General features: G+C 44.1%; 1 protein-coding gene across 1 annotated transcript in view; it reads left to right on the top strand.

The window, feature by feature from the left end:
• Positions 1–2802: 2802 nt before the first annotated feature.
• T265_08916 (hypothetical protein) overlaps positions 2803–24983 on the top strand; it is a gene marked incomplete at both ends in the record, with an annotated part of 71141 nt that continues 48960 nt past the window's right edge. Inside the window, 3 exons of the mRNA XM_009174847.1 lie at positions 2803–2964; positions 8611–9316; positions 24303–24945. Coding sequence (XP_009173111.1) covers positions 2947–2964; positions 8611–9316; positions 24303–24945 — 1367 coding nt within the window. The remainder of the gene's footprint in view (positions 2965–8610; positions 9317–24302; positions 24946–24983) is intronic.

A 24983-nucleotide genomic window follows, 5' to 3' on the forward strand; every position in this document is an offset into this window, starting at 1 on the left:
TTCCGATGTACAGTATGACGGTTCGTTTGGTTCTATTCTTGGTCCGGTAAAACCCCTGCGGAAAGAGTACCTTTAAGGGGCGAATTTTAGTTGCTCCCTCATAGCTTCTTCAGTGGTACTTCAGTGGTAAACGACCTTCTATGACAGACCAGCTTGCAGAAGAAATTGTTCTATTGTGGATCCCTAGCGTACAGTTGTGTTCCATTAAAGTGGTCAATGTTTAAAAGAGATCACGACTGACTGATTTTCTAAATTTTCCTCCTCAGAGAGAGAGAGAGAGAGAATGCAATGAGGTTGTTCGCACCTGCAGGGGTTCATAATAGCTGGTGTCGCTCGTTTTTTTGTTGTCTTCCAGAAGGCTCTTAACCACTAGAAGAACTGACAAAAAGCTAGCCAATAGTGATCCTATCTGAGAGCTGGCCTCTACAGACGATTGAAAATCATACTATAGAACAACCAGTCTCCTAAACGAACAATTTTATCCTTGGCCTTCGGTCAGTTTCCTCATTGGTGCACTCATTCTGTTTTTTCTAACCTCCTCAGAGAGAGAGAGAGAATGCAATGAGGTTGTTCGCACCTGCAGGGGTTCATAATAGCTGGTGTCGCTCGTTTTTTTGTTGTCTTCCAGAAGGCTCTTAACCACTAGAAGAACTGACAAAAAGCTAGCCAATAGTGATCCTATCTGAGAGCTGGCCTCTACAGACGATTGAAAATCATACTATAGAACAACCAGTCTCCTAAACGAACAATTTTATCCTTGGCCTTCGGTCAGTTTCCTCATTGGTGCACTCATTCTGCATTCTGTTCTTTTCGCGCGAGAGTTGCGTACTACGGAGATGTACGGAGGTGTCTTTTGAAGAGTTGGCCGATTTAAATTTTAGTATGGGGGATTGAGTTAGTTTGAGAAACTATTGTAAAGTTTCCAGGTAGATCTAGTTCGTAGGTTGCTTTGTTGTCCTATTCTTTGGAAGTTTATACTAACGTATTTTTCCCTACCATTGTTCACTCGATTGTTACGTTCACTCGTGGATTCAATTCTCTCTTGAACGAATCAGTGTGGATGCACTCGCTTTCACGTTGATCGTTTTCAAACAAAAGTCGCTAGTTTGAACAACGGCTTTCGTGAACGGCAAATGCTGGCCATGATGTTTGTGAATCCAAGTTTAGTAATACCCCAGAATCCAATGCAAGGCTTTTCTTTTGCCCTATATGAGTTTCGCACAGTACCGCTACGCTACCATAGTATCACCGGAATCTGTTTCCCTCTCGACGGAATGTTTGAACTCCTTTTTATCCGTACCGTTAAAGCAGTAAAATTCCTGTACAGCAATCCTTCTGAGGGGGACTTCAATGGAGAGAATGGTGTTTAGCCTTTCCTCCGGGTTGGCTTTTTTGGCTCTTCCAGGTGGTGGGCTCTTCTCGGATTGATCCCGATGTGACCGATTGCACAATACTTTGTGGGTTAATTTCTTTTTATCATCTCGTGTAGTGGCAGAACATGATCCATCAGTTCGACTCACCCAAACGATATGCACGTTCTTCGCACTAATAACAAATAATTATTCAGCCGTAGCCCCACCTCGACTGCCACGCCATCCAAAGGAAGCACAAGGGCACTGTTAGGGTGCTCAATTCTAACACAGGCAGTTCGGGTTCGAACCACAAACCCTCAGGTCAGTAGGTTCGCAGCTTAACCACTGAGCCCTCTTGAGCTCGTTCTGCGCACTGCTGATGTATGGGTTTAGCAATTGTCATTTACATCACAATACTGAATTGAACAAGAGCTAAGCTCACCTATGCATGATACACTACTCTGTTTGGTAAGCCACGATATTCGAGTCATCGCACGGTAAAATTAACCATTTCACGGACTATCAGTCCGTTCCAGTTTGTCAGGCCACTCATGGAACCCTCTGGTCCGCCCTGATTGCGCAACCGATTGCTGTCTCCTCAGTTTCAGTTTGCATTCGCCAACGGCCAAGAATTTTTTAGCATAGACAAATATATACAATCTCATCATACACACATACAAATTCAACGTTGTCCATAAGTAATTGCAAGTGTGTTCAGTTGTGAATTGACACTTTGACATTCGATCAAAAAGAGGGAAACTAGAAGATCCGTTCCCTCCAAGGCAACAGTAGGTACCTTTCTCTCTCACACATTTTCATTCTTTTCGTCCAAGTCTTCATTCTTCATTGGTTGGTGCAGTTGTCTAACATTTGATCATCGGTGTTTCGCACTTGTTTTTTTCCATCGACGATGATTTTGCTAAAATTCACTCCAGCATTTGCTACCGTATTTACAAACCGTTGCTTCTTAGCTGGATGAACGCTATTAATAATTAGCGCTCTGAATATTTCCGGTAATAGAACGTTTATCAGTGAACCCAGTCTTTTGCTCTGGTAGTTGTCTGCTAGCATTGATGATTACCGTCAGTTGTTCTTGTCTGAAACGGGTTTCCTTAAACTAAACGTCTATGTCTGTTTGTTGATTGAAGTAACCTTGCATTTAAGCACTACCTCTTTTGGTTAGTTAGGAGTTTGGACAGGCGTGATAACTAGCAACTTTTAGGGCGAAAAAACCCTTACATCCAAATCAAAACCCATGGCTTTCCACAGATGCGCGCTTTATCCTCACTTTGTTACTCACTGTCCTTCAAAATGCTTCGGCAATGTCGGGCCCGCTGCTTTCACTCGGATACATGACAAACGACGCCCATCGGTTGCGTACGGCAAGGCTACACATCACGTGACTCTGTTTGAAACCAGTGACCTCCCGATCGATGTGAACCACGGGCGCCGGACATTCTTTTGGTTTCCGCTTTATTTGGATCTTTTTTGTTCTATCCCTTTTTCACGACCGTGATTCACGTGCACTATGGGATAGAAGGCTACCTGTGCTGATTTGGATATAATTCAAGGCTTAGATGAACACTATCTGAAAATGCCGTCAAATCATACAGTGAGTTATACCACACTGCCCAGTTTCTCAAATTCAATCAGAATAATTTCACCAGTGGACCACTAGGTCTAGTGATCGTGTTTGGTGCGTCATAGGTTCACCCCAATATAGATCCTTCAAATATCTACTTGTGCGAATCTCAGCCTGTCTAATACTCTCGTAAACCGTGTTCCAGAAGTAAGTTGAGCCAGTTAACTCCATTCTGCAAATGTATCGGCCAATCTTCTGTGTTTTCTTGGAAAATTATTGTATTACTAATACAGTTCTTTACACAGGACACGTTCGACCAGTGTTCGTGGTAAATGAACATTATTGGTTACCACAGAGATAAGAGGTACGTACATACAACTTTCAACCCAGATTCGGTACATAAACTAGCCTGGTTTCCATTGATAAGAATGATCTGAAACTTTTGCGTGCACCGTTTAATGTTAGTCGACTTTTCTCATTTTCGTCGTTGGATGCAGTCCGCCGGTACTGTCTGGTTACACTTATTGTGTGTTTCTGTCAGCCGGGGTATGTGTTCTTTCAGTTCTTTCCATCGAGTTCAATTGCATAGAAAAATTGCTTACATCGCGCTAGCCACTGGACTCACTCTGTCCATCATTTAGCTTGTGAGGAGTGGTAGTTCCGTGCTGAAGGTCGATGATCTCATTAGTTATCCCTGTATGAATGTCAAGCTGTTGATCAGGTGGCGGTCGATCTGTTTTCCGGGCTTGATAGCTGGTTTCCTGCGAGAACACATCAAATAACACCTGATCAACGGTCGAAAAACACGCTCGGGTTACAAAAATTTATAGATTGCCATGCTCAAGATCTCTCTGATCATCCTTCTGGTGAAGGACTCAGCAACTTAGTCAATTCGTGTCAAAGGCAGTCGGCTTTTGAACGTCAGCCCTCGATTCGATTTTCTCAGTTCTTGTGACCTTATGCTTTGTGCAATTCGTGACAGTTAGTTTCATCGTGCGAAACCTGTACTTACCGGATGACCATAGTCATGATTATTCATTCCACTTCGTTATCGTCTGCTCTAGAGATCCACTCAAGACTTCAGTTTATATTCAACATTTAGGTTTTGGTTCTTGCTTCTTCACTTCTCTCTCCATCCTCACCCACCTGAATACGCTTTGTACCAACCGGTTTTTCAACGATTTTCGAAAAATTTTAATTTCGCACATCGATGTATCTTGTTAGTTATTTCATGTTATGTGCTAGACACCCCATTTTCGCAGTTTGGGAAATTCAGGGCCTTCAGCTGCTATCCCTCATGTATACCTATTTCGTTTTCATTGTTTTGGTGAGTGACCTGTTTTGCTTCTCTAGGGATGTTTGTGTATCAAATGTGCTTCAATTTTCCATCAGTCCCACCGAGGAGCAGCGTGTTTGTAAATTCGCAAACCACCGCGTCAATTCCGCCTTGAAATGGTTTTGAATTCCATATTGGCTTATCGTTGAAATTCCCATCAGAGTCATTCCGCTGAATCGCGGACCCTAAGCAATCCCGGAAAGTCCTTTTCAAATGGATACTTTGTCGTAAAGGGGATACAACACCATTCATCCTTGCCGACTCTCTCCCGGTTATTAGTACCTACTCATCAACCTGTATGTAGATGAGCCCAGGTTGCTAATGCACCGTTGCAGTGTTGCATCTTTAAAGCGAATTGTGGAGGCAGACGATGAGTGAAAATAAATCATGGTTGGGTCTATCGCGGAACCTAGCAATCCCGGAAAGTCCTTTTCAAATGGATACTTTGTCGTAAAGGGGATACAACACCATTCATCCTTGCCGACTCTCTCCCGGTTATTAGTACCTACTCATCAACCTGTATGTAGATGAGCCCAGGTTGCTAATGCACCGTTGCAGTGTTGCATCTTTAAAGCGAATTGTGGAGGCAGACGATGAGTGAAAATAAATCATGGTTGGGTCTATCCTGTCTCAGGCCGGTCATCAGCCGAGTCAAAGTCCGGTATCTTTGGTGATGCGTTCGTGTTTTTGTCCTCATTTGTCTACCATTTAAGTGTAACAGGTGAGACGTTGCAACTGAAAGGTATGCATTATCCTGAGTTTGGGAGACTTGTTTTTGGGTCTTCCATAGCGTAACGGAGCCAGTCAATGTACAAGCATTCCTTGAAGTTCTGTACTACTGCAAGGAACCAGCTTTGGTATCAACTCGTTTAGTGATCACTCATGCGGAGGATTGAGAGGAACACAACTCGGATTGGTATCTGTCCTTTTCTGGATAGTACGCTATTCGAATGCAGACAGCTGTTCTTTCGTTACGGAATATTCCAAAGTTGAATCGCAGAAAGCGTGGAAAGTGAAACTCAGTGGGATTCACAGATGGTTGGAATACATGAGAGTAAATTGGGAGCATAATAGCAGAATATATACTTACTCAACTAACTTATAACTACGACAAATACACTCATTTACATGCTTATTTGGGTTGGAGTTTAACCGGAACATAAGGTTGACGGAAACTCGGGGATGGCGCCCGCATGATGTATCTAAAGATGGGCAAAACCGGTCGTTGGCTGTCAAAGGGTTTTTATTATAACCTTCCGACTAATTTTTCAACCTGTCGCGAAACCTGCGACTTTTGTTACGCTGTCACAAAACAAGGTGGTGAGTTTAGGAAATGAAGTGGGTCATAGCACTTCTACGCTGTCTAGTTAGTTGTAAACTACGGACGCTATGGCTTCGTTTGTTAACGTCATGAAGAACGTGTAGAAGGACGAGAGAAATTTTTGAAGAAACTACTCTACCGGACACCCTTTGTTCTCTATAAGTGTCCCTTAGGGGTTTCGCCTTATGAGCAAATGTATTCGAGTACATTGAGACTGCTGCTCACTTTAGGGCGCTAATAAATAAATGAATATACGTACATATTTAAGTATATATGTGTATACTCATATATACATATATATATATATATATATATGTGTAAATACATGTATATATAAATACAATTTTATACACTATATTTAATTGTGGGCGCTTTCCCCAATCCCGAAGGTATATGTGAGCATCTCAGATATGTTTCAACCAGTTGTGGATATCTGCCGACACTAAACTGATTTGATACCTTGGACGGAACTGAAGCAGTCATCGACAGTCTTAAAAATTCTGAATTCAATCGACTTGCTCGGATGTCCGTTCTGCAACAATACGCATGACGAAGGTGTTTGGGTGTACGTGGACGAAAAGCACGCGAAAAGTGCTGATAAATCAAGTGGTTGTTTTTTGCGTGTTAGCTGACTACAGTACGCCCCAAGAGATGACAGAATTGCTGTTGGATAAGAATATAACGGGGCATGCATCATGCTACACATTCGGACAACAGTTTCATTTCTCATAAGTGGACATTTTTCACAATATTGGCGTTTCAGAGATATTGATAAAATCCCACGCTGTGGTGCTGTGGCGTGGAGCTTTATTCGGCGTAAAGCAAACATTTTGTATTCAGTTGGGTTGATTAAACCTAATGCCGTTGCCCGGTGTAGCTGACAGCATATAATTAGCTGGACGGACGTTTCATGTAGGTTCATCAGAATTGGTGTCTTGATTATTCCTGCGCCGTTTCGCTCTCAATATGCCGACCTTCCTGAGTTTTCGAAATAGCTTTGGGATGCAGGGATAAATAGCATTATTTCAGATTTTTTTCATGCGGACGAGAGGTCATGTCATCGCACGCTTGCTTGGGGTTTTACTCGTGGACAACGGACAGGAACACAATGTTCAGCACTAGAAAAGCGCGTATATTTCCAAAGCGCAAACTCTAATCGGGTTGGTACGATATGTTTTTATCTCAGGTCAAAATTATCTTGAAACACTCCGAAGGATAAGTTTTCTCCACATACACCCTTCTAACTAAACAGCTTGATCTATTTCCTTTCCATTGGTTAAATTATGTATTTAATAAGATCGGAGAACGTTAAATCAAGTTTCATTGACATCGAATTCCAAATGGGTTTAAAGGGATCTCAACGTTACTGAAGTATCAAATGTACATGTTTCTCATCATCGGTTTGATTGGAATAAAGTCTTCCTAGAAGAGCGGAATACTGCAGTGGAGGGGGCTGTGTTCTTGCCTCAGAACGATAAATCAGAGTCAGAGGAGACGAGTCGCATGCTCATCTGGCATGACAGATTGCCTCACGGTAATCTAATGGAGTACCGTCGAAACCCATATATATATATATATATATATATATATGCATGTATACATATATGCTGGCCACCTGGTAGAAATTTTGACTCCCCTCACAATCTTATCACAGAGGACAGTATGACTACCCCCAGACTGCTTCTCAGTGCGTTTTTTGCATTTCGGGGACTTGCTCTTCTCCGTCGGTGTGCTTTCCTTTAGCATTGGTTAAGCCCTAATAAACTGAGTTCCAACTAGTGTAGACCGCAGGATCATTGCAGTTATGAAGTTCTATCCCCACGGCAAAGTGGGAGCTTTAGCACCGGTCCGATTGCTTCAATTCGCTCCATGTATTCATCATTAGCTGTAACGTGCACACTGTTTCAACAGGTAGCACAAATCAAACGCGACACCAAAAGATGTCTATACGAGACATCTCATTAGAGACGTACGAGGTTGGGCGGATTCTAACTGGTTATGATCGCACCGATCATACTGACCATTTTGCTGAGTGGTTGTGTATATTTCTCTCGTTATCGACCAGATACATTTCTTTTTGCGAACCCCAAAGAGAACGCTGCTAACCGAGCAGTCGACTGTTAGGTCCCAAAAATATCTGCAATTTTCCCTTATTGTCATTTTCCTCGCTGGATAAGCCCCTCGCATAAGCCTGGATGATATCCAACCTAGCATAGCGTGAATGTTGGCTAATCTAAATCTCCTAGTCCGAAAATTCGGTTAGTGTGAATTTGGGTTTTTCTATAAGGATCACAGATCGCTTCTGTCCATGGCACATTAGGCCGGGCTTCGCGTGGCAGTTGATGTTTCCTGATATCGTGGTGCTGTACAATAGTGTACCATTCACTCTTGATGAGGTTCGGACAACCTACCCAGGGACAACAGTCTTATGCAAACAGTAGCTATACACACTACCAAATAGAGTGTACCTCCGTCAAACGCATCTGTGCTTCTACGTGAATTGTCCAAAAGGATCTCATTTTATTCGAGGGAATAATTTCTGTGGCGTGGATTTTCGTCCGTTGCAATCCACCTGAAGGAAGATATTGCAAAATCAAACGTCCTTAGTCGCGAAAGGGCTCATTCAACCTAAATTTTATTCCGCTAGGAAGCGCCGTATCTCCGGTATGCCTTATCACGCGAAAATGTCATCTGTTACTAACATTGTTGGCATTGAAACACATAGTAAATAGATTTCAGCAGCTTGTGCTACCCTATTCTTTATCGGGTTCACGACACTAATCTTGTCAATTAGAGTACAGATTCCGCATATAGTTCTTTGTTTGTTTGAATATGGGGAGACTTGAATTATTCATACTAATACACTCATGTTTAAGTTACATATATATGCCTTTAGGGCGTTCATCCTGACCTAAGTGAAAGATTGTCACTAAACATTCGCAATCAGGTCTCCTCTAGGAGGGACCCATTGGAGGTGTTTGTTCATCTGAATAACGTCGTTTTGTTATTCTAATTGTAGGTTACAGGGGCGGGTGCACCACCGAGGAGCTTTTCAACAATGAATTTATATGCCTTGTCCAGCTCCTCTTCGTTTCTTGGTGATACCCCGGCCAACATGGGCCCTAGTGGTGAGGTGATGGATACTGCGAATCGACCTTTCCTGCTCACCGCAACCATTCCAACCGAGGCGCTACACTCTGTACGAGACGATCGAATAGACGTTTCACGGCCGCGTGTTCCCTCCACCCAACAATTTGAAGACCTATCAAGGATGATGTCCGCCACAGTCAGTAGTGGTGGCATCCATGGTCCCAGTGCACGCCGTCTTATGCACTTACAACTTCAACAGCAGCAACCTCAACCAGAATCCGTGCAGGATTCTGCCTTTACACACCAGTCATCACCAGCTTCAGCGCCTAATGCCGGTACTGTTGTTTCTCAGGGTAACCAGCGCCATACCACTGAGGGTTCCCCCACTCCTCGCACAACAGGAAGGTCTAGTTCGGATCACCGTTTAGCTAACACAACTCCAGAAGGTCGCAGTCCGCCTTCTCGCTCACCGACTGCAGAACAATCCAGCCGCGTTGACTCCATCGAACAGGAGAGGACAACCAGTCGCACTGGCGCTCCTGCAACTGCCCGATCAAGCGTCAGTCGCGGTACCTCCGGTTCTCGGCAGGAAAATGGGCCGAAGCCAGGCGGCTCATTCGCCAAAAGCGTTCGAGGTGAGCCTTTCTCTCAGCGCAACAAATGTTCGCCCGATGATTGTGGTTTATCTGGATAACAGGCACGAGATTATAACCGATGACTTCGAACTCCGAGATTGTTTGCCCTGATGGATCGCATGATGATTTTCCTAAATATAATCCAGCATGCCACGCCTAAACCGCAGCACCGTTCGTTGGGGGCTAATTCAGCTCCAGTTTACTGGAAACAATTATACTGAGGAAACTACCAGCCGAGTTAAACATTGGACCGTTGCTGAATTTGACTGAAATAGCGCCTGATCTGATTCGCAGCGTTTTCAGGTGCGCTGGTTTGGCACCATCACTAAGACACCGACAGTACGCGTCCACTCGTATTTCAGCTAATAGTTTGTTGCACACACCCATTGCAACATATTCACCCCTAACTTTTCAATCGTTTTGCCTAAGCTTGGATATCCTAGTTCCTTATCAGCTTTCGTCCTAGAGCTGATTGGTGTGAAATTTCAGCGGGTCACCGGCTGTGCTGAACCGCACCGCCAGCCACATTACAGTCCAGTCTTGTGGAGTACTGTTATTTGTACTGATTGTTTTATTTGTTGCCTAAAGGTACTTTTCCAGCCGGACTATGTGAATAGGTTTCAAGATTTTCAGAAGAATCGACTTAAAACCGTAGCTTTTTTCGGAGTGCTCAGCAAATTCACATAGGGGTAGCAGGTCATGTGGTCGCTTACGGTTTCAGGCATTGGTTAATTTAGTAGTTTTTACGGACACTACGCACGTTCAACTCCAACTAAAGTAGGCTTAACAAAATAGCACAGTGATCTACGAGTATACGTGAGTCCGACGTCAGAGGGGATGTATGTCCCCATTGCGTTAGTTGCTTCCGATGAAGTCCTCATGATCTGCATTGGTTAGCGACTGCAAATGTGTTGTAGGCTCGATTCGTAGCAATTAATTTTCTTTTCAGCTACGTTATTTTGGTCGGCCAGAATTGAGATTGCACGAAAGTGATGTACCGGCATCTTGTTTTGTTGATGCTGGTGGTATTGACTGAACCCAGTTTTATAAAAATGTGACATTTCAAGTCGTGCGGTGATCTTGCCAACCAGTCGTCTTTACCCTTACTTTTACACATCCAAGCTTGATGTTTCTCAATGGGAACAGGTCGGTAGAGAGGTTGAGAAGAGTCGCCCTATCAATATGGGATTCGTGATTCCCCATGAACCCACCTCATTAATGGGCAATCCGTTGATTTTCCTGGCCTATGAGTGTACAGTGGGCTCTCTAGAACTTTCATACAAAACGTGGTGTCTGGCAAGGACATCCAATTCCTCCATTCTTATTCATCTTTGTCTTCGATGAAATAACAAAGCAAGCTCTGGAAGCTCTTCAAAACCTCAGTGTTCAAATAGTTTTTGATGTAAACATTGTCATTCTAGAGTAGGCAGATGACACTGCCCTCATCTTTGAGGATGGAGGCGAAACACAAGTTCTGTTGTATTTTTGCGAGACATGGTCTCTGTAGCAAGACAATATGAGTTTTTCGGAGGTTTTTGACCACCGATGCCTCATAAGTGTCGCTGGTATCGGATGACGTTAACGAAGTGGCAACGAGCTAAGTTGAAAACGGGTATTTGGCTGGGCAGCAGGCACATCGGTTGCGGACGATGCCTCAAAGTGTCCATGGTATCGGATGACGTTAACGAAGTGGCAACGAGCTAAGTTGAAAACGGGTATTTGGCTGGGCAGCAGGCACATCGGTTGCGGAAAATATCCAGCCGCTGTGGGTTAGTCGTGTGTTACGCGTACCGAAACATCATTTACCGAGACAAGTGTTGTTTTCCGTGCTGACTTCAGAATCGCGCAACCCGCGTTATGGACGAAGTATGACTTTTTAGAAGAGTGTGGAAAAGATTACGAAGAGTTTCGATTGTTGTTGGTACGGCGCGTCTTGTAGGAAGAAATGTCCACCAGTCAATGTCTGTGACGTTCCTGCTGTTAGCTTCTCTCCAGATTGATTGAGCGCTTGGTGGTGTAGGTACCTCAGAATGCCCTCCCCTCATCCGCTCTTTTCTCTCTTTTTTCACTCCAATGTTTTAAATATAATCAGATGAAATTTGTGATTTGTGGTTGTACGGCAGTGAAGCGTCAGCATCAACACAGGAGTTGCTGTTACTGGTGGTAATGATCAGAAAAATGGACACTAAGCACTACCGTAGGATACCGAAGCCCCACGAATGGGCCCTCCGTCGAAGAATATTCCAAACGGGAGATTCAGCTGGGAATCAGTTGACTCTATCGTCAAAATTGAATTAGTTTGCAAACTCTAGTGCTGCGCCCACCTCGCATATCCCGAGAAGGGCGAAACCGGTAATAAGTTGTCGAACTGTTACCAGCAAGCCTGTGAGTAGTCTCCGATCGTGGACTTCTTCATATTCGCTTCTCTATGTTATTTAGTGTGCTGGACACAAGTCGAGTGCTGGCCGCCCAGTTAATACTCATCAGCCTTTCGATCGATCTGATTAAATTTAAATTGATATTGAGTTTTTTCCATCTGTGCATCAGCTGAAAAGTGCGTGCTCCCTAATGTACTTGTATGCCTTCATTTCATTTTGATTCGACTTTTGGGAGCGAAAACCCAGGTTGCAGAATCCGGTATCTATGGGATGATCAGTTCATTTTTTATTCCTTTTCGTATGATGACTCAAGATATCAACTATCCGAGCCCTGAGTTCCGTGATTGTGATGCTGTCAGGTGACCACATACGGCACTGCTGTTGCTGTCGATGACGCCCATTATCTATTCGGGCGTACGTACCAACAATTTATAGGTTGAACATAAAAGAGACACTATCTCTGCCTTATTCTGAATCGTTTTCATTAACTCAATTTTGTCAAACTTCCGATGAACACGTACATCACCGGTCCTTTGGAGAAGAAATCTGGAATCCAAAATAAATATAAAATACAAGCAAAGTAATAAACAATGAGGATCGAAACTCTAATCCACTACTTCGCCCCCATTGAACCAGCACTCTACTGTTTGGACATGACTTGGAGCGGAATTCGGGCCAACTGTACGGTTCTCTCTTATTGGTATGCTCTTACGTTATCCCTTCATCTCGCTAGGTTTCAAAATATTGAACCTCAGGGATAAGCATTAGAAACCATCACGGTGCGGAAATTCCTCACAAAGCTTTCCGTTAGTTAAACGCAGCCCAATATTTCGGCGGAAGACCTACGTTCCGGTGCTGCTTTTGCCTAGAACAGATCATGCGTTGTTGTGGATACCCTTTTGCATGGACGAAAACTCCTCATTTATGAGCGAAATATGTTTTGAAAATAAGCATAGGGCGCATCTTATTATTGGGAACTGAAAATATATTGTCTACCGGTTACTGATAATCAGTTTCCACTGTACTGACCAGCCCTTGTTTATGGTTTTCATCTCGTTCCATGATTATGCACAGACTATTGCACTCATCCTTTCAGCTTGGTCGTACGAGCACACCCTAGGTCGGTGGTGCCGTACAACAAAGGCGCGATGTGTTGAGTTGATAGGTAACGCCGTGGAACTATCAGGCTAACAATCACGCACACGTTCTGCTTTTCGTGTGCTAATGGTACTGATCACCATATTGTATGTTCGATTTCTCTTTACTGCACTGATACCCCGTATTTGTATACAGAAACAATGGTTGGTAACCACCATATAGGTGGTTTCTGGTAGGTTCGTCATTCGACCCCCAAGGTGTTGTGGTGCTGCTTGTGTGCCGTTGTAGTATCCTCCGTCGTATCAGCTGCAGGTCTGCGAAGAGTTTACTAGCGCAATAATCCCAAGACACACTGAAGAGCGGTCCCCAGCTGGATAGGCCGCACACCGCCACATTCACCGTAGTGTCTGTTTCGTGGACTGCTGTCCTATGTCACTCAGTTTGACAATTCGACAGGACGAGACAATGAGTCTGCCATCAGACGAAATTCGCTGGTGCAACTCATGTGGGTCGGAAGTTGCAATATATCTAAAGAGTTGCCCATTTAACTTCGGTCATATGCTAACAATAATTGGCTGTTTTGTGTGCCTGCCTTTGGGCCGAGGATTTGAATCGGAGGAATTTACCATCTTACTGTGTATTTTTGAGCACCGAAGGGATGTACCAGTTATACTACGAGCATGAACCTCACAACTAAAACTTATTTCAGTGCCAGAGTTCATTTCCACACGCCGTCAGTTGGGATTTTATCTATCCGATATGTTAGGTAGGATAAAACATAATGCTAACACGTCCCACACACGATTTCATCCCCATTCTCCCGTGCATCATTCAATACTGACCATCTATTCATCAGTCACTGCCATTCGTCCTACACTCTAAGCCTCAACCTCTCAGTCCCCGTCTGCATTAGTAATGGTGATTTGTTTTTCAAGGGAACACCCCAGGGACCGACCGAAACTGTTCTTCGGTCCTTTCATCGACGACCAGTTGATTTTTGCTACTAATTCGAATGTCCGACGAATCCGAATTTACTAACTCCCTTGTTCACTTAGTTTTTAATATTACGTGTGAATTTCTTTACTTATTGAACGGGATTAGTTGCTCCTAGAGTGTTGCAATGCAGTCGGCTCTTGTATTTCAGACTTTCTCTTTCGTAGCCCTATGTCTTGCATCTTTCTGATTGAAAATGTCTACATCCATCTTTCCGCTAGCATTAATTTCCCCCACTTATCTTGTTTCATTCAATTTACTCTTCATATATTTTCCGTGCATAATTTTTTTCTGTTCGTGGCTTCCACGCGTGTTGCACATCAACATTTAGTTAGTTAGTTTATCCGCTTAATTGGTCAGTAAAGATACGAGAGCTGACACAAAATAATAGTGTCATCATCCGGTTCGAATTTTCACCTCCTACCTTCTTCCGCGCTGATATGAACACATCTTTAGGATAGGCTCGTTACCACAATTCTTATTGTATCACCACAAATACATCTAACATTTTTGAACAGTTTACCATCTAAAATAGACCTGCACTGTTGTATTCTGTTCATACACCGGAGGTTCCCAATAGGATTCCTTATTACGCGCCAACTTATTCACAACATAGGACAACAGTTAGAGTCGTGCGAGTAACGCAATACTTCAGTCCGCCGAAGGGACACCATCTGGCAGCGTACTTTATTTGCAATGAATGTTACTTAGATCTGCAGTATTTACTTAAGTTTAGTTAGTCAGCTGTACACCAGGTACCCAGGATACGTTTGTTCCAGCTGCTACAGTTTCGTGTGCCGAAAAATTGGGGGCCAGCGAGGAAGGCGATGGGCTAATTGGTTAACTGGTCAGTCTCCCGATAAGGCGGGTGAGGGCTAGTCTAGGTGCGTACGCATTGAAGGCTGTAGCGTTGATGCAGGATCGCCACTTAGTTACTTTATTTTACGGCGACTTTCTCCCGGAGAAGGTCTAGTCGACGCCCAGAATATCTTGGATTGCTGCTGCTATAAGGCACCATAGGTATCAAGGTCCTAACACAGCAGCATCCCGTTTCTGTTCGATTGTCTAACCCCGTGCACCACCTGTAGACCAGCGTCGGTCCAACCTGTAGCTAGTTGGTTTTCAATTGGCCTGCGGTGCGACAGCGCCAGGGAGGATTTGGGCAAGTCTGGTTTGCGGAGAACATGCTCCAGCCATTGTAATGTGCCTTACTGGACCACCTTAGAGCGGCGTAGAACATTATGACAGCGGTGTCTGACACTAACATGGGGTGAACTGTCATTCTAGTGTACTTCGATTATTCATCTTAGATACCAGTGTTCAAATGTTGTGGATTTCGATCGTTGGCAGTTCATGGAGGTTAGGTCTCACAGGGGTCTGTTAGTATGGGTCAAACGCACAGAGCTTCTTTCGAATTTGGATTTCCGAGCTTTTCCATAGAATGAAGTGATGGTCTGCATGAGGGTCCTGCTGACGTTATTCATGTGAATGTCTGTTTCCTTCCGTACTTGATCATTTTGGAAGATCGTAGAGCCAAGGTACCTGAAGGACTCGACTTGGTTTGTAGGCTTTCGGTTAACACCAAACGTGCCAGACCGGACATTGGTGCTTGTAGTAAAAACTTTCTTCTTTGCAGGACTTATTTCATATCAAACCAGTTAAACCTAGTGGACGACGCAATCAACGATAGCCTGCATTTCTGTCGGATCAGTATAATATTATCGCATGCGTAATCCAGGTCCGTGATTCATTCAGTGAAGCTCATTGACACTCAAAAGAAGCCTCTGAGGACATGAGACATTATTCAATTACTCGTGACCTTTAAAGGCATCGTCGAAAGTGGGGGCTTTTCCGAACACTGGATGTTAGAGCAAACGCCGTAGTCTTATCTCCATAGTTTCGGATGGAAGCTTTTTTTCCCGAGTAGTAGGCCTTGTTGAGATTTCTCAGCTTGTCTGGCTCTCCATAAGTTCTTAAGACAGACCAAATGCGTTCCCTATCGAATGAGTTGAATGCTGCACGGAAGCCGAGGAAGCAATCAGTGAATGGTTTCTGGAACTTGTAGCGGTGTTCCTACACAGTTTACCTTGAATATTTCGTCTACGCAACCTCTTCCTACATGGAAGTTTCTCTGTTTTGGTCTGAGATGAGACGCTTATCTGAGGCATGCAGCAGTAGCATGGTAAACATTCTGGCTGCTCTATCTATCGGCTTGATGCCCCAGTGGTTCTCACAGACCATTATATCACCTTTGTGGAGGGTATCCTAGTAGTAAGGAGGTACCTCATTCCGCCAGAACACTTCGCGTTTCCATCTTGAGCAAAACAGTTAGTGAAGAGTTTGAGGGACTCCTGGAATGCAGACTTTTTAGATTTCCGCCGAGCACTTTTTTCAGCTATCTCCACGCTAGAAACTATTTGTCACCCGTAGTTCAAATGCTCTTTTTGGACTGAGTGGATAGTTGCAGAATTAAGCTACAGGAATCGGATCATTTCCAAAATGTTCGCCTTGTAACCACGTGTCTAAGCCATGCTGGTCGCTGTCATTAATCACTGATGGATCGAGTCACTGGGTCTCCATTCAAAGGGTGTTAGTTTCGGATCCGACTGAGCTGATCGGTCAGGGATCTCGTTACAAGGCGGAGTACGGGACTGAGCCAAAACCATTGCGTAATAGATGGTCCACGGACGTGCGTAGTATGCTTAGTTGCGATTCATAAACATATTTACCCTCAATAAAATGTCGTTCGGCTGTGGCACTTTTTCTGTGCATGAGCGCTCTAAAACTCGAAAGAAACATCAGAGTTGTGGTACTGTCAGTCTGCTTGAGCTCAGACAGAAGCAAACAAAAGGCAGCGTTTAGTTCGAATCTCGGACCTTCCAGTCTGTTCTCTGACCTCCGAGCTATCTCTGGTGTATGGCATTAGTGACATAGAACGGCAGGATTCGACGAGACCCTACTGAAAATCTTTCCGAAATTCATCCCAAAATTCTTGCAGCCCATGGACACCGTCTAAATTTGTTTTTATCCCCTCTTCCGTCTGCCATATTTGCACATTGTTCGATCCCATGTGAAATCATGTTGGTTAACAACGGTCTTCTGGTTACCATAAGTGTCAGAGATTCCTGAGTTTTTACCGAACTTTTCAGCTTCAGTAGTGAGTTTATCAGCTATGCGCCCGCATTCTTCAGCCATCTCCTGATTATGCTTCACTTTCCTTTTAACCACTGATGTTGTTTGAGGGAAATCTAGCCTCCTTGGATGCGCGCAATATCTCATCAACCTTCCGTTGATGGCCGAAATTTCCCATCTCTGTCGAGCTGCGTGTGGTTTTGTGCGTTAACGTGAGTAGACGCACACAGGCAGCGGGAGGTCCTTTTACTAATACGATATTCCGCATTTTGCACGGAGCGGGTGAATTGCATGCTGATGAAGAATATGCAACTCGGTCGTGTTTACTCTGCGAACTTGTGCGCTGGTTTAATTATTTTGCAGTGAGTATAAATAGTAACAAAAAGTTGTCAGATGCTTAGCGATTTCGCGCGCACTTGAGCAGTCCAGCTTCTTATCACACAAACATAAAAACTGATTATCTTCACTCTTTTCAGTGTAATGACGATATAGGTGCGGTAATGGATGCCGTAACAACGCACACAAAAAGCCATGTTGATAACCGTCACTCAGTCAATGCCATGAATTCCCTTTTGAGCATTTTCGGTACATGTGGGAGTTGAAATAAAAACATTGGAGCGAAAAACATGTTACTGCGCCTTAAGTCTGCAATGAAACCCGACCGCAGTTTATCGGGCTTTGCAGACCCAATTTCGATAGAGCCCATTCGTTATCAGGTGCACTCCTTGGCATCGAGCACACTTCATGAGTGCGTAATGCTACAAATTAAGCAGACACTGACATGCTGGTCTTTCATTGAAACCGAAAGCCTTTGGGGTTACCGCCGGACGTGCTTTCTTCATTAAGATTCCTCTCCACTTGTTCGTTCGGCTCTTTCGGGTAATGAAAATGATTGAAATTCTTATGGAACCATTCCATTCTTCTTGGCCATTTCTCCCTCGTGAGTTGGAATCTCAAACTTTGGATGCACCACCATCAATCACTATGATATCCGGTTTGTTATTTGATTTTTTATAATAAAAAACATTCAGCATTATTCTAGGTTAGCAAGTTTCCGTAGGCTGTTCGTTACAATTGTGTGTAATTTCATGAAGTCCGATTTTCCCTAGCAAGTCTCACGATGGATGCCAGAGGCCGTAGGTGCCTAAAAATGTTAACACTGGGTAACCGAATTTTTGGCCATGATGCGCTTTGCAACTCATACAATGTAAGATAACTAAAATAGTGCTGTTTTACCAAAGTCGGAACCGGATCGCCTGAAATGTCCGTAGTGGTTTGGAATTCCGAGCCCTTATGTCTTGAGATCACGCTCCGCCCTCCTCTCCATTTCAATCTAGCGCTTGGCATTTGTTCTTTCTATCATCATCATCACCTGTAAGAACCACGTAATTACCGTAAAACGGTCATAACTGCCACACTTTCTTTCGCTGATGATTTGCGTTGGTAGGGTAGCTGATACAATTGATGCGTAAATACAGAACTGTCAGTGGACTATTGATTGGGAAATTGGGACAGGAGCTATGCTTTAAGGACAATAGCCTGGGTGCATGAGCCCGATTGAATAAGTGATTGTGAACTATCTGTCAATATCCCTAACACTGATGCGTCCTGTCTCGGAGTCCTCACCCGAAAGGACGGCAATGACCAGTGCAGCTGAGTTTCCTGTTAACGACTTTGATACTTCGCTCCCAAAGCATTGTTTTACATCCTCTGACTCGTTTCCACACTTTGCGTGCTTGTGCACAACCTATGGAACGTAATAAGTTCATCTAATTTGGGCGGCTTGTTTCTTCCAGAAAGCTTTTGACATTATTCAGCACTACTAATCTGGGCAATGCACCGAAGACATTGGTGACCAAACAGTGAGTTTTTGACGTCCTGAGGGCACAGCGGCCAGGTTTCTGACGCGTATAACAATGTGGATGACACTGCAGCACTGTAAACTCCACCTCTGACAGATAAGCCGGTGTCACGATTACGCCACAGGTGATTCAGGTCTATGAAAGCTTCTCTGACCTTCCCATTCTGGATGAAAATATCATCTCTGGCAAGACCACTGGGACCGATACAATTGCTCAGTTAGACAAAATTGTTTACCAGTTCAGTCGACTTTCCGAAGAGTTCAATTTTATGTCGTGAAAAACCAGCTCCCACAGCCATGTCTGCGCCATCATCATTAGTCAGGAAGAACCACCTCAGTGTTGACATTGACGCTTCACTATCATACAGTCAGTCAACTTTCCTGGTAGAATTTTTACCGTTTTTACTGAAACTACTATCGGGACAGAACTTCAAAGTTCTGACTTTTTCGACGCCGGATAGACTCAGTAATGAGTGTGTGGACCGATCGACGTGTCCATTCTCGTCCTAACGTCTGTTCCGATACGTGTGCTATTAATAACATTAATTGGACCATTTTCTGGAACAGTTTTCCAGCTGGGACTCTCTTGGCATATGATTTCGAATTTTTTTCCACTAACAGAAGGACTATTTGTTGATGACGTAAGAGCACAGTTCATCTATCCTTCATTCGTTAGGCTTCCAAATGAAAGAGAAACGCATCCAAAGTTTGGTTTTCATACGTTTGCTTTTTTCCTTAATTCTCACGCTAGTGTCTACGCATTTACCTTTGACGTTGACACCGTTTTGCTCTATCAGACAAGCAGGAAAATCACTGGCGGAGCTTGTGTGGTACTGTTGTTGAACACCCGCAAATCGCATGTGACGATGATGATGATGATGAGGCTACATCAACAATTGCCCACATGGTTCTCGGCCGGGTATTCCCACATTGATTTACCCTAGTTGCTGGCACTGGCACACCATTTGGTCGGGACTAGCTGTCCGGTGCTGTGCATCGACGCATCTACCTGTGCATGTGTGTAGGTGCTGTCGGTTTCATCCTGCGCTTGAAGGTCGCTAGGCACACATGAACCACTTTGTGTTATTGATTCTCCCCTAATGTGTGCTGCTGCCATCGCTTTTAACCTGTTGCACCCAGCTAGCGGGAGAATATATTCTAAACAAAATCATCCTATCCTCTGAATTTGTCTGGCCACTGTTTTTGTTCATCTCTCCTGCATGCAGCCGCCTACGAACTGTTTCTCTGTGATAATCCCCCGCGACGAATTCATTTCGTTGGGTGGCTCGCTTCTTTGAAGCATGCATCCATCACCGGCTAGTAACATGGTAACAAGTACACTGATAACAAAGACAAACACAAGCTGAGCTAAGTCAGAATGGTACTTTTGATCACAAAAGGTACGCAGTAACCAGCGGACCCACTGTAGACAAGACAAGACATGGAATGTTGCTCATTCATCTTCACAGGCATATTTTCGGGCAACCCTTTTCCTTCTGAGATACAGGGTAGCATGTGTATATGAACTATGTTTATGCATAAATTGGAAAGCAGCTAGAAATGTGAGGAGGCACCATGAGGAACTTATCTGGACGAAAACGCTTTACGATGGAGCAAGATTCATGCGCATCTTAGTTCTAAGGGTTCAACTCTGAAGCATGGCTCTGAGGTCATCAGGCGGGTGGGGTACGGAACTACAAGGCTTTATATCTTGTTTTTTTATTGCATATAGCTACACACCGGTGCTGCTCAAGGGGCGTTTCAGAAGACAGCTGACCATATCTGAATATAATGGGTGAGAAATTTCATCAGGTATTGTTTTAGTAAGATTTGTACAGACGTCGTTCGCCCCTCAACAAAGGTGTCTACCAAAAAGCCATAGGATCGCTAATAAAAATCTAGTTCATCTCTTGCTAATAAACCCTTTTTCAACTAAAAAGCACGGACAAACAGTGCAAAACGACCTACAGTCCGAGTTCGATAATTGAATTAGAAATCTTTTGGAAAGACACATAACTCAGTTTTCGAATTTTTGAAAAATACCTTGTCAGCGTGCTTACGTCATGTCAAGTCAGAGCAGACCATACCACTAAGATATTTCATACAATTAGCTTGGGGTAGTGAGAAGTTTTCGATATTAGTTGCGGTCACAATGGTTTAAATAACCTCAAAATGTGCACTTACTGTATAGGGATTGATGAAGCTGTAACTCGATGTGTCCACTGATTCACTTTCAGCGTGATAGAATTCCAGCTACCTGTTTCTTCCCCGTTTGACTTGACCAACGATTCCTGTGTGTGGAATGCATGACTTCGGAAGCAAGTTGACCTGTGTTTCCAAACTTCAGTCCCTCTGGCCATCCTCAGATCGTTTCGTGGATGATGCATAGAACATCCGTGAATACTAGTTCAGAATGTTCTACCTGCAAGGAACATAATTCCAATCTACCATTAGACATTTACAGCAATATAGCAACAGTAATTACTAGTGCTTGAATACAATATAGCAAGGAAGAGCAAGGATGCCCCGGTAGAGAATGGGAAGGAAAAGGAAGGCTGAGGACTTGGTGCGGAGGTCCTATATCCAATATCTGATTCTGCTGATCAGCCCTGTTTCAGCGAAGCTCGATCCTTATTATGGAACCTTTCTTAGTTTGTGTGGTTCGTTGGGGAGATGCTGACATGACTGTCGTCTACTGTTTTCCATAGTACAGCTCTCATACATCACGTCTGTCGATCAGAGACCTCCATCCCTGCGCTGCTCCGACCATCATAACTCGTCAATACATCATCTTTAATCGCATGAGAACTCAACATATTATGTGTCGGGCTTCGTAAATTTGGGAATCCACGTTACAACCCCCCCCCCTCCCCCCAGGATCTATTGCTCTGCATTTCCATCTGAAATGGGTGATTTGCTTACTAAGAATCCACTGATCAGCTGCTCCCGTGATTCTTGCTGTGGTCATTCTAACGAGCGTATGGCGCCTTACAGGAATATCGCCGTAGAGCAAAGTGTCATTTCGATAAATTCATGTGTTCCCAGATGAAGTTGGCTACGGTAACTTGATAGCCAGAACACCACTCACAAATGAAAATTACTGACGGGACGCCCTCAATGAGAACTTTTCCATATGTTTTATCTATATCCTGTACATCCTTTCCCCATACATTGCTTCCACCTTTCATAAGTAGACGATAATTGTGGTAGTCCCGGGATAATACATCTCTGTTCTTATCATTTCCGTTCTTTTTGCTTTTGCTTTTTGAAATAACGTTTCGCCATTCAAAAATGCTGGCTTGACGATAACAATAGTAAAACATCCCGGACAATGGCCCCAGTGGGATTCATGCGCCGGTTGCAGATTGAGTCATTGATCACTCCCGTTGTTGATATAGGTCACGTCGTAAACCATTCGAGCAATTTGGACAGCTTGTTGACATGTGGAAAACTGGGAGTCGATAGTGTGAGCTAAAAACAGAAGAGAATGAATTGATAGATTTTCCACTGGAAGTTGCAAAAGATCGAATTAAGGTAGCAGTTTTTTAAACAAGGCTGCCAAACAGATTGAAAGGGAGACTCAATTCATGACATATCACAGTTGAATCTACCGTACGCATGCAATTATCTGCTGCTGTGCGGGAGTAAACTGACTAGCCTTTCAAATTATGTGCAGCTGTGGTTACACTCCAGCAGTCCTCAGTTCGCGTTGTATCCCCAGGCTCATAGTCCCTTTTCTTGACTAATTTTGCATTTTATCGAATGATTTGGGGTACTGCCCAAATTAATGTTCGATGTGTGAACCAGACGGTACTAAGTGACTCCATTTTGTCGACGAAGAAACTCGTCCAGACGACATCCGAACAGAAACTGGCTGTGTTCCTGCTGGAACAAGAACAGAATTTCGTCAAAGAAATAAGTTAGCAGATGGCCTAGATAGATGTTATGAGTTGGTTTCACGAATGGCTGTCTATCCTCACGCTAGCGAACACATCATTCACCAAGTTAAATGCATGTAGCCATTAGCCAGGAGATTGGTCTTTCGTTCAGGATTTGAAGTATCCTTTGGTCGTGTCCGGTTCACAGCCTTGTCAGTCCAAACAACTTGTATTTTTAGAGCTCGATTTTTGAGGCACACGAAGGTAGGACAGCGTGTTTGATCGATGGAGCGGCCAACAGTACCAACTAAGCGTGGCAGAAATCCCAGTTTGTTCCGTTGTTGAGTTGATTTGACAGTGACAGTCAGGTCAACGAATCTGTCGCGGAAAGGGCACAGCATCATAGCGGCTTAATTCGCCACAAGAGCATGGCATGCATCAGTCGTTAGTCGCCTACGTACACTTTTTGCAGCTAAAGCATATAGGCTAAATTTCCGTAGTCGGTCTAGGGCGATAGTAACGCACATGCACGAATGACAGCATACATATGCAACCAAGCAAGTAGGCGATGACTGTTCCCCTTCAGCATATGCCGCGCGATTCACTCAATTTTTTTGCACGGATAATCCTCTTTGCCTCTCCCCGTGGTAGTGAGTTTGGTATTTGTACAATCCAGAGTCGCTGCTATTGTGTATGTGCGTTTATTGGTCATGTGGCTACTATGTTACATGGTTTTCCCATTAAGTATGATGATCCGGATAAGTGTTGGGCTAAATAATCGAATTGTCTATCCGACTTTTCCTCGCTTGCGTTATTGTGTTGCAATTCGCATTGTTGCGGGGACATCCGACCATCTCCTCTTTTGACCTCCAGTAACAGCAAATGACCGTGGTGGTTGGAATCAATTTACGACGCACGACGTGCTATGATTTGACCTCCCTATTAGATGAAGCGTTTGCGACCAAATCGCTCTGGAAACGAATAAATACGATTATTCTCACAGCACACAAAATCTGCTCGCAAGGCATGTTTCTGTCACCTGGTACAAGTTCATTGCATTCGATAGTCGGTTATACAGAAATAGAAATAGTGGTTGATACTTCTCTCATCTACGTATACATTAGCCCACAAGCTGGTACGCTTTCATGAGTGGTGGAACGTAGTAACACCTCGCATGAGGCAAAAACTTCAGAAAAGAATGTTTAGCCTCTAGTTGGGGTGGTGGTGGGTGGGTAGACGTGATCGCATCCCCGATTGCGGCTGATACGGAACGCTGTTGTGCACTCGCGAGATTACCATGCTTTATTTTGAAGTAGGAGAGTGTCTAATAGTAAATATCTGATAGCAGCGAACTTGTTAAAGCGGTGGCTGCCTGTCGGCAACGTTTCGGACACAAGCAAATTGATCTCGATAAGTATTCTCATTTATATTCTGGTTATTAGTTTTTTTACTTCACTTGAAATGTAACCAGCGGTCCAAGAAATATGTAGTAAGGTTTGGTCAACCTCCAGCTGTTTGGTAACCTGCTTCGGATTTCTCCACGTTCCACTGTCGGTTCGCTTTTGTTATCTTAGTTGCTGTAACTCGCAATATATTCGGTAGTGCGATGAGCCCGCGTTATCCTTCCCTCGATTTCTTCCTCATAGATATCCTTTTAGGACGACCTCAATCTGGAACAACTTCCGCCGCCACTGGCCCTCGATCCGCAAGCTATCGTCGTATTGCTCGTTCTCGGGGACACCAATCAACCAGTAGCATGCCAGCCACTACAACGGGGAAACATGTTACCCGTACGGCCATACAATCCGAAGCGGAGTCCGTTTCTTCAGTGTTCGCGCAAAGAACCATTGACGTCGATCGTACTATTTTGACCACTGGCCCAGATTCCCGTTTTCGACGATCTCATTCTCCCGGACCACTTGTGGGCGCATCCAATGCTATGACACAAGATACAATGCGCTTTCGACTATCTAGCCAGAGATCCGAATTTCCTTACACTTCTCCCGCTCTCGTTTCATCTGAACCCGAAGTTAGACAGGCGTTGATGTATCTCGGTGGCCCACCAACGGCCCAGAACTTGTCCATTAAAGACGTATCATATAGCACTGACCGTCTTTCGGTCGAGGTACCTGCTGGGCGTTTACGAGAGGCTAATAAATCTCGTGTGCGTCCCCGCCCTCGTTCCGCTTCTTCATCAATGTCCAAACTCTCAGGTTTTTGGAATGCTTTCCTCTCTGTTAGTGGTACCTCCAAAATGGCTGCTCCTACACATTCTGTAGGACACTCCAGGTGAGTAGAATGTCCTTGTTGTTAGCTGATGCTATCTC

This window comes from Opisthorchis viverrini (assembly GCF_000715545.1).
Source record: "Opisthorchis viverrini unplaced genomic scaffold opera_v5_247, whole genome shotgun sequence".
In the NCBI taxonomy this organism is placed as follows: domain Eukaryota; kingdom Metazoa; phylum Platyhelminthes; class Trematoda; order Opisthorchiida; family Opisthorchiidae; genus Opisthorchis; species Opisthorchis viverrini.